The sequence below is a fragment of the Spodoptera frugiperda genome, chromosome 23 (genome assembly GCF_023101765.2).
Source record: "Spodoptera frugiperda isolate SF20-4 chromosome 23, AGI-APGP_CSIRO_Sfru_2.0, whole genome shotgun sequence".
Classification (NCBI taxonomy): Eukaryota; Metazoa; Arthropoda; class Insecta; order Lepidoptera; family Noctuidae; genus Spodoptera; species Spodoptera frugiperda.
In genome coordinates this window covers 8,019,327-8,030,410 of record NC_064234.1, presented here as the reverse complement: position 1 = coordinate 8,030,410, position 11,084 = coordinate 8,019,327, and the positions used below count along the sequence as shown (strand labels likewise).

At 38.0% G+C, this 11,084-nt stretch overlaps 1 protein-coding gene across 9 annotated transcripts in view; it reads right to left on the bottom strand.

Moving 5' to 3' along the window:
* Positions 1 to 183: 183 nt before the first annotated feature.
* LOC118267153 (phosphatase and actin regulator 4B) overlaps positions 184 to 11,084 on the bottom strand; it is a 50,034-nt gene continuing 39,133 nt past the window's right edge. For 5 of the 9 annotated variants that reach the window (XM_035580963.2, XM_035580968.2, XM_035580969.2 and 2 more), the window contains 9 exons: positions 9,840 to 9,947; positions 9,298 to 9,531; positions 8,966 to 9,185; positions 8,526 to 8,558; positions 7,341 to 7,511; positions 5,232 to 5,359; positions 4,776 to 4,915; positions 3,754 to 3,890; positions 184 to 3,661 (listed from right to left, as the gene is read on the bottom strand). In XM_035580963.2, coding sequence (XP_035436856.1) covers positions 3,646 to 3,661; positions 3,754 to 3,890; positions 4,776 to 4,915; positions 5,232 to 5,359; positions 7,341 to 7,511; positions 8,526 to 8,558; positions 8,966 to 9,185; positions 9,298 to 9,531; positions 9,840 to 9,947 — 1,187 coding nt within the window. In that variant the 3' untranslated portion in view covers positions 184 to 3,645. The remainder of the gene's footprint in view (positions 3,662 to 3,753; positions 3,891 to 4,775; positions 4,916 to 5,231; positions 5,360 to 7,340; positions 7,512 to 8,525; positions 8,559 to 8,965; positions 9,186 to 9,297; positions 9,532 to 9,839; positions 9,948 to 11,084) is intronic. The other 4 variants (XM_035580964.2, XM_050703170.1, XM_050703171.1 and 1 more) reach the window with 1 other exon arrangement.

Below are 11,084 nucleotides of genomic sequence, written 5' to 3'. Positions count from 1 at the left end.
GCCGCCACAGCCTCACGGGTCAAAGCCTTCATTAATATTCCATTAAACCTCCCCAAAACAATAGTTCGCCTCGCTTCAGTACACGATAAATTCCAGTTTTACTTGTGTTTACTCACTTTGTTACCATTTGTCTGTTATAAACTCAAATGTTCAGTTCAGGGTTGGGGTTTGAAACAAAAACAATTTTGTATAAAACTTAATGTATAATTATGATATTTACAGACTTACTTTTATATAAAACAAGTAATTTTATAGCTATCAATATATACTCATTACAACAAGTCATTAATAATTTACATGATGTTTAAAATAAAAGCAACAGTATACAGATTACTGAAGATAAGCAATTATAAATTGAAATAGCACAAAAATTTATGAACGATATTATTGGAAATGAGAGATTCCATAATTTACATTATAATAAAATTATATACAGACATAATTTTAAAAGAATGTTTATCGATATAATTGATTTAAAAACTCTATCGCAATACATGGATTATGTTATGTCGTAGTTGGTTTTAGATTCAAATTTTACGGAGCTTGCAAGTTTGCTAATATTTGTCGACGGAAATTCGAAATGATTGTGACCTCGGTCTGTTTCATAGACTCACGAATACTTTATCTATCGACTAACATTAAGCAAACTGGAGAGCGGCCGCTACAATTTCCAACCAGCTGATACATAAATATAGTTAGCGTCACAGAAATATAGTGTGGTACATTACACGTATACCTACTAGTACAATATTACGTACACCGTTAGTGTAAACATGGAAAAATAGTTCAAGTCAATATTTAAGTTCCCCTGCACTTGTTATCAAAATACTTTGTGAGATATACTAAATTATTTATTACACGAAGAGCTCTACGATGCGACTCTCACTATGTGAAACATTGCAGGGTTTGTGGTACCGTTTGCACTGTGAAAATCTTTGATTAATATCGGCGAAACAATAGAAGAGTTAGCGTTAGCAGGTCTACATGATTTTTTTCTAATAATAAATAATCGAATAAATATGTATGCAAAACGTGTTATCAAATTAAACACTAGAAATTAAAATAATTATATCACATTTGATTTTATAAAAATAATATCTCAAGTTACATATTACACTCGCGTACTGGTAGTGCCCGAGCGTCGATGACAGTGACAAGGTTTTCACATACATACACAATAGATGTCATAACATGTTAGCTAGTCAAAGAATTTAGTTGAGCCTTAGATCTTTGGAAAATCTGTATGTCTTATCAAGTAATATAATATATCGATAAACATCTACGATTTACCTTATTAGTTTTAATTGCAAATCTAACAAAATCGTTTAGAAAAATAAGTCGTCATTTTGGCTTCCACTTTATTCTATAATGGAATGGTCGTCAGAATAACCATTAGATTAACATTTTTGTATCTTGCTACAATCGTCGTATATAATGTACTGTTATTACGCATTGACTTAACAGAATAATCGCTATATAAAACACGTGTAATGAAAACAATTAGACTGATGCAAAGTTCGCGTCACCAAATTGACTCCAGCACGAACACGGCCCGAGCGCGCCAAAACCCGCGCCCAGGACCGGGATGACTTACTCATGAAACACGTCACACGAAATGGCACCGCTACTGAACAATACGTCGCTTTTAAAAAATATTTATAACTGATTCCTATCTATTAGTTACACTAAGAAGAATTAATCTATTCAGTAATATAAAAAGTTTCAACACTAGTTCAAATAATGTCACTCGTCAACCAAACAAGCCGATAGCAGATTATTGCTCTCTGTACTGTCGAGTCCACCCGCGGTGGTATCGGCACTTCATCAAACAATCTCTGTAATCTCAGAAGGCGTACAATAATGTATTTAACAGCTACAGCTTTATAATAGCTTATTGAATCATTAATTAGTGATTTAGTTCGTTCAACGTTTGAATAACTTACACTAGAGCTAGGCTAGAGCGACAAGTGATAACAAGTTGTTCCCGCCGAGGTTGCTCGTAGTCGTCACGTCAGGGTGGACATAATAAAGCCTAACTATTTAACACTTTACATTGAGCTCAATATCAATATTCAGTGTCATTAACAACAACAGTGTTCTATAGTGAGTTACAATCACTGAGTTTTCCCTGTACTTAGGAATCTCATAACTGGACCAGTAGTCTTATCGAATAATCACAAATTAATTGCCTCTGTTCAGATGGTTCTCGTTTATTTAGCTATTGTTCATTTAATAAGTATTTATGGAATTATTTACTTATACAGTAAATTATATTTACTACGATGCATACGCCTTTATGGCAAACTATTGATTATTATAATGATACAAAGTTTACAGGAATTAATATTAAAATGTAACTTGGGAGATAATAGGTGATATATTAGTGGCAGTAGTATTTAATTTTGCATTTGGCGACTTTTGAGCAAATAAATACGGTACGTGGAACGGTTAGCCGTAACGAATAAGAATCTAGTATCAGTGCGAGTGTAGTCGCAATGCACAAAATAGTTTTTACATATTTGGAAGCACATCGAGAACATGAAATAAACATTCCAATATAAAAGAGTGTATAGTAGACACGAGCTCTATCAAAATGTGTCTAACCAATATAACACCTATTCTCACATCTCAACAAAACTTTACAAAATCTAACTGGAAACTAAAGCACTGATTATCATACAAATTATGAGTTTTCATGTTCACAAACAGTGTAACAACAATTGATTGAAACTCTGTGGTAGTATCTCCAAACTCGAACGTTATAAAATGCCGCAACTTGTCAACTGAATTAAGAAAGATTCAACATTTGATCCAGGAAGTATAAAAAGATCTGTACTTATTAAAAAAATTGCATTTAGCGCCGCTCGGGGCGAAAATTGTGTTGTGATCAAGTCTACCTTACCATAATACGACACACAAAGAAAAAATAATTTGTGACCGTAACATAATACAGTGTCAATTAATGCCAAATAAATATTTCAAGTTGAAATCTAGCTTAACGACTACGGAGCTAAGAGCTAGCAATATAAGAAAAATCACAAGTTTACAAAAAATACAATATGTCGGATACGTCTCACATATCAAAATAATTCACTTGTAAACGTTACATACAATTCACATAGTTTGAAAGCGCATAATCTCCACCACAATAAACAGTATCACTAACCTTTCTCGAAGGTCAATTCAAAGAATGTATAGTTATGCTTAGAATACGTCAACTTAATTATAATAAACGATACCATAATGACAATAATTGTACTCGGCAATAACTACGATACATAGTAGGTAAATTAAAAAACAAAATTGCACTCTCGGTACGCATGTACAAAACGTAACGTCAAAACGGCGGTACAACGCAACTTTAGAATATTCAACACTTTACCGATGCGTTCTGGTAAGTTATTGCATACAAATCTTCCAGAAAACGGAAGAAGTCAATATAAATAACATTAAAAATCACAAGTGCGGTCACGGCCGGTGGTCGGGAAGAGGCGGCCGAGAGTCGCAGGAGTCTGCCGTGCTGCCGCCGTACTGGGCCGTACTGTGCCGGACTGCCCCGCTACGTCGTACCGTGCTGCGCCGCGCCGCGCCGGACTGGACCTACGTACACACTCAGCCGCGCGCCCCGCCCACGAGCCTCGGCCGTCATGGTCGGTGGAACCTGCGCACAAACCACACATACTGTCAAACTCACCCTACGATTGACGAATGTCCACTTATGACATGCCATTACACAAAATACACGTTTCGTACCTGGTAAGGTGCTTGCTTTCCTCGTGTACAGCCATCTCCGAACTCTTAAATTCGTTGAGCTCTCGCCTGATAGCGGCCTTGTCCCGGGGAGTCAAGCGAGTCCACGGCTTGTCGGCACGACGGTCGTAATCATGCGCCTGCACAAACATATAACGGTAAGTATAATTCGTCAACAATGATACATTCGGATTGAAATAAATGAAAAAGATCTGAGTTTTTTCTTTCATCTGTCTGTTTCTTGTTTGGTCTAGGTGGGACGTGAGTATAAATTTGATTGTAAACAGGAGAACACAGTAATGTGGGGCAGTGTCTTTTTTTAACTATCTATTACTAGAAAACAGTACAAGGTGCGACTAGTATTGTGTTAAATATATCCTACAATTATAGGATCGTGATACCTGTATCATGATAGATAAAATACTTTTGCAGGTAACACAAATGGGAAAACGAATGCGAAAACTATCCGATAGTCATGACCGTTTACCTATTTGTGTTACCTGCAAAAGTATTTTATCTACAATATTAAATTGGTCAATACTGTTATCGACATCGTCCTAAGTAACGTTTTGAACTTAAATGAATCTGTAGAACTTTTGCTAAATAAGTATAAGATCATTTTAAATAACAATAGTTTGATCTTCTAAATGACGAAATTCTCCTTTTAATGCCTGCCAATAAATTTTGGCTTTGATTAATTGTGACGCGATCACAATGCATGGTATTTGTTTCCTAGATTGTTTATGATGCTCGTCAATTATATTTATGAAACCAAATTGTTCATTCTTCATTAAAATCTTAAATAGCTTATTGTGGCTTTATTATGAGTATTTCTTTTATTTTTTCATGTTATCTATAATATAAAAATAAGTCGGGTTTTCCTTCCTGACGCTATAACTCCAGAACGCACGAACCGATTTCCACGGTTTTGCTTTCGTTGGAAAGGTCTCGGGCTCCGTGTGGTTTATAGGAAATAAAATCGGGAAAACTTCAAATGAATAAATTAGTGTTTAAGTGTGACTGACCTGTGTGACTTCAATGTAATCACTGAAGCGGATGATCTTCTTCTCTTTGAGTTCGTCGACAGTGGGTCGGAAGCTGAGCTTGCGTAACAGATAACGTTTCTTCTCCTCCTTCTGCTTCTTCTCCTCGGCGGGTGACTGGCCTGTAACAGTTCAACCCTTTAGTACTGCTTGTGTCATTACATCCTTTAGTAACCAGACTGAACTATGAAATGAAGCCATCTTTCCAATGTCAACATAAAACGCAAAATCTTGAACGCGTATAAAACGATCGGTCTAAAAATATTATTATCTAAACTATACGTGCAATAAGGAAGTCGTACAAAACAAAACTTCAATGTCATTATCCTATAATACCGGGAACGAAAATAGGTCGAATTATAAAACGACACCGAGTGAAAGTTTTATGTAACTACTATCGTGTGATTAGTAATCCGATGCAAGTTATGTATAGCTTACTTTTGAGTATGTTCCTCTCGACGAGCTCCTCGGCGGTGGGCCGCATGGACAGGCGGCGGATGAGGCGCGCGCCGATGGCCTCCCAGGACTCCTGTCGCTCGTGCTCACTCTGCACCACCAGAATGTTCCTGCGCACACATCGCGGCACAGATAACGCACAATGTTCCCACTACGCAACACACGTTACTTTCTCCTCCACGCTGAAGCGAACACTGACAATATTTATTCTGTGCACTTGCTCCCGTGTACTGGCAACCGACCGACAATATAAAATTTGCTAAAGCTTACGTGAGCCCGAAAATGTTTTCATAATATCCGATTAACATACACACTTGGCTGATTTCCAAGACCCGTAATCTAGCTCGCAGGCTTCATTAATAAATTAGGGTTGTTCTAGAATTCTAGAGCTGAGTAATCGTTTATTATAATGGCCTAGTGTTTCGTTCAGATGCTAATAATGAGCTGAAGCACAGATTTTAAACGGTTATCCAATAGGTATTAGTCAAAATTACAACAATGCCAATGCCAAGAGCGAGCTCTTAGAAACAGGAAGAAATAAAACATTGATAACAATGACTTTGACGGTGTTGACTAAAATAACGCTCCCAGGCGTGCATTGTTGCCAGACGGTGTGGAGTGGACTATTACTAGGCCGAACCGTACGTTACGTAACACTACACGTGCAACTGTTGATGTTCGGATCGGACCGTGTGAATTCTAATTCACTAAATATACTACTCTTATACACATCTTAGCCGTTACGTGGGTACTTTCATTAGCAAAAAAATATTTAAGCTTCACTCAAAGCCCAAACTGATCGTTAATCACAATATCACCTGCATGTTTTGCATAGTAAAATACTATACTGTACTGCTACACATGATTGTCATCAGTAATTTTATACAACAAAATACTAATTTTCCTTATATTATTACTAAATTAGAAATATTATTCCAACATACGCGTATGCTAGATATTAATAGTCCTCTATATTAGGAATGTGTAGGTTGATTTGAGAGTGTAGGTTTCCTTGTGATTATAATATTTATTTATGTAAATATGCGATATTTGTGCAGAATAGGTAGAGGTGTAAACAAATGGCGTAGTGAGTAAATGAGCACGTAGTTCTGCCAGCTCTCATTAGCTAGGCGGACGTAGGCAGTGACATTGACAGTGTTGTGACTATGATATCATACAAAGGAATTTGCGTAGTTTTCACGTAACACTCTTACAAACTGTTATCAGTGTTATGGCAGATTTTTTCTACAATTTGGCAAGCAGACCCAACGTTTTGTGAATTGGTCATATTGCTAGTAAACACGTGTACAAATCCAATTTCGTTATTTTACCTAAATGGTTGTTTTTAATGATTCTAAATCGGCAAAATGACCTTTGTTGATTAACTGAATAAGAGTGATGGTATCATTAGATTTACAACTGCAAATAATAAGTCAAATTCAGTACTTTTTTTGTGGCACACAAATGTTTCTGTTATATCCTTATTTAATGTTTGCTTTGTACATAGGTTTACAATGGCATTACCTAATCCACTCATAACAGTTATTTTAAAGTTTAATCATCATATTTGTTAATTTGAATGTTATAAACTACTTATCTATTCATTACTAACATAAAGTTTTAAGATACTTAAGCCACAAAGGGTCTTGAAGTGGTAGGATTATCATAAATTGTTATGTAACTAAAAATGTGTCTAGCAATCAATGTTGGCGTAACAGACGAGCCTATCTTATATGATAGTTCCATTTAGAGAGCAAACACTTATATTAAGACTACGTTATATTTTCTCAAAGTTACATTAGCTTTTTTGAGTTTTTTTTACTCACAAATAAGCGATATTTTAAGCTTTGCGAACGAACCCTTTAACCTTGTCAGTGGAGCACGAATTCTTCACAATTTAAATTTAACTCATCTCATAAATAACCCTTAGTTTTGAAAGTCTACTCTATCTACTACTCAAATACGCATAATTTTAAAATGGAGCTCATACTGTCAGTATTGTTTCAATCGAGGGAAGACCAACTAGAATATTTCTTTACTAACAAATAATTAATTTATAAGAGAGCCTTAAGCCCGTGTGATAGTACATACCTGTTGATGAGTTCCTGTCGGTCAGGTCGGAGAGCGAGCTTGATGTTGAGGCTCTCTTTACGCGCGAGCTTGGCAGCGACGCGGTCGGACTCGCTGGACGACTCGTACTCCTCCCAGGGCCGCGCGTTCTCCTTGTTCTCCAACCCGTTGCCCACGCGCACCGCCCGGGTACTACGCCACATAACACACGTGTTACTAATAGTTAAACCATCCAATCTTACACTACATTGTGCCTCTGCATGAAAGCTAGATAATGCATCAAATAAAAATAACAAGGGATCTATGACAGGCATTTGAAACGAATTTCATTTTTCTCCGTTTGGAAATTTAAAAATCTTTCACATTAAATAGAAGTTTGAACGTTATTAACGCATTCCGAAATATTGAATTAGATATATTTCTTCCAGTATTTGAATAGAACGTTAAATTGTAATGTTATTACATATAATTATTTGTGTTGTTAAAGTACGCATAACATTGTCGTTGTATTGCCAACCAGCACCGTAACCATGCAAGTGCTCAACATGTATTGAGTTTAGTGCCCGTGAGTCATGAGTAACACAGATTCAGTATGCACTGCCAAAGTTAGACTATAAGCCTTTCGTCATGATAACAAAGAAACAGGAGAAATAATGAAATGATACATAAATAACTACTAAAATCAATAGAATCAAAATAATCTTAACACAACTAATACTAGGTCACGTAACATAATGTCTTTTCATAACGAGAAAACTAATAAATAACAAAATAAATGTAATTAAGTACTGAATAAAAAGTCTATAAGTATCAAACTATAATGAAAATACACGTACATGCAACATAGAACAACGACGTATAGAGCAAGAGTACAAGAGAACAGCCATAACTTTATGAACAGCACACACGATACATGTAGGAATCCAAACATATCACGCGGGATTTTGTATTACTTCAGTTCTTTGCACTTGTCTTTGATTTATACTAATTGTCAGTGGAAAGCATCACAATCGTATGTCATTATCATATGCATCTATTATAATGGCGTTAGTACATGGACAGTAAGAGACATCGACAGTTAACATAAGAGAGATGAGAGTCGGAAGCGTGCACAGCACGATGCATGGACTAAAGGCGAAGCGGACCGTCGGGAGGTCGGTGGAGTGGCGTGGTTCAACAACACTGCATAACGTAGGGAACTGTTACCATATGCGGATCCTCGGTTTAGGCGGCGGCCGCCTGCTCGCCGACGCATGGTGGAAATAAACAACTTTCACTATCACGCCCAACATTTATGAACATCGTGAGATCATGAACATCAATGAACTGCAGCTGTACCATCTCCTCGTTCACAATTACGTCAAAATGATACGAATAATCCCAGGTAAAAAATAAAACGTAAACTTTTGGGTTACTTAAGTTTATGCAGTAAGTTTTGCAGGGTTAGCGATACGGGAGTACAGCAGGTGGTCGTAAAAGCTGAATATCTATAATCATTTTGACAATATCGTGATCAAAGAGTGTAATTTATATATAGACTGCAGATGAATGGCTCAAGTAAAGCAAGGAGTTGTTTTATATTTCGACTAAGTATTGATATGGAAGTGTACATGTAGTGGTGTAGGTAGGGCGGCGGAGGTACTGACTTGAAGCTGGTGTGGTGGTGGTCCTGGCGCGGCGCCAGCGGCGTGGCCAGCGGCGTGGCCGCGGGGGACGCGGCCGGCGCAGGCCTCTTCTTCAGCGCCGACTTCAGCGGCACGGCATTGAAGATGGGTTCCTTAGGCGGGATCTCCTCGACGCGGGTCGTGTCCGCGCCGAGCGCCAGTGGCTCTATATCATCGTCCTCCTGTTCGTCCTCCTCTTCGGCTAGAATTAAACAAAAAACATGTCATGACAAAAATCAACAGGTAAATCCAAATTCTGCGCTGATATTAAAGATGCTAGTGCTTGAATAAATAAATAAGGCATCGATACTCACAGTCAGAGAGAGGATGTTGCGCAAGGGGGTGTTGTGCGTGCTGGTGCTGGTGGTGGTGGCGCGTGGGGCTGGGCGAGCTGAACATGGGCGGCGGCGGGATGGGGCCGATCTCCGACAGCGCGATGGGCGGCTCCGGCAGCTCCGACAGCATCAGCTGCTCCTCCGCCTCGCCGTGCCCGTGCCCGCTGTGCACTCCGCCACCGCTGCCGTCGCCCGTCGACCCGTAGCCACCCACTGGAACATTTACACAAATACAGCTATAGTATACTGCTATATTACACGTACTACACTAATTAGATATTCATTTACTGAATAGCCGCCCGCTTGTAATTCCCGAAAGGCTCATATTTAAGTGTCAACAATTTTATTCCCAATGCGATAAAGCCAAGCCTGCGGTCGTTTATTGGCCATCCAATTACAAGCTCGCTCGATAAAGGGTCGACTGTAACACATTCTGAATTCTGTATGGACTTAAAAACAAATAAAACGCTTATTCGCAATATGTTTTTAAGGTAAATAAATTGTCATAATTGAATACGTACCAACATCTCCTTGGTAGCATATTCGTCGTGGAATCTTGCCAGTCAAGGAGTTGGGTCGCTCGGGCCTCATTAGCTCGCCACCATTTTCCAATTTGTCCTTCTTTGGTTCTGTAAAGAAAAAAGTTTATAATTATTAGCAGGTTATATTTCGTCTCAATATAAGTCTATTCATACATTAAAATTACACACTAAAGCTCTAAAATAATAATAACACGAACGGGATAATGAAAGCTTCATTTCGGCACAGTTCATGAGCTAGATTTTGTATAATAAAGTATCTATTTAATATTCGTCGCTCCCGAAAGTAGTTCTAGTTCATTGTGTCAGTCACGTCTCAGTAAAACAAGAAGACATTCGTAAACAGATATATAAACAAAACAATTTCAAGTTTCTTGAAGCGTGAAATATCGAAGCAGCAGCCAACGAATACGGTTACAGTCGAAGTAGGTACCGCCCGTTCTCATTTCCCCCCTCGATGAAAAAACAATATCCAAAAATATTTTTTCAGATAAATATGAGTGGTTTGTATTTATACATCACTTACTAAAGTTTTCATTAACAGTGATCCATCTTGGTATTTTACGAATGTGGCGAGAATTTGACAGTTAGCCAAGAATTGAAATGCTCGTAAGGGATAAACAGTTGGAAACGCGTCATATATTGTCTGTATTGTAAGTGCGCGTCATTGTAGGTACAATATTGCGTTCACAGAACAAATGAACAATTCTGTTACGACTACAAGCGTGAGTGTCGATGAGCAATATAGAATTCCTAGGTACACTATGGCTATGTTCTAATAATAGTCGATAAACGAGTGACGGCGTGGCACGCGCCTCCATTCACTGAGCGGACCGACGACGGCGTCGGCGTCGGCCTTGGCCTCGCCATGGAACTGTGTTATTGACGCATCTCCGCCGTTATAATTCCCGAGATAAAAGTTTGCATAACTTACGTTCATAAATCATACGTATGAAAATCTGTTACAGGAAATTGTTCATAATTAAGAAATGATCATTGATTTGTCTGACGAATTTGATTTATCTATTACAGTCTCCCCTACATCGAAACGTGCTTTACCAAGTGATATGCTGGGATGAAAATTATATATCACTCAATAAATATAACTGGAAAATGTCGAGCAACCACGAGCGGAATTTGTGAAAGTAAAATCGAAAACTGCGCTGTAGTTGTAGACAGATACATACAATAAGTCGATCTAATTCTACTAATGGTCATGCCTATAAT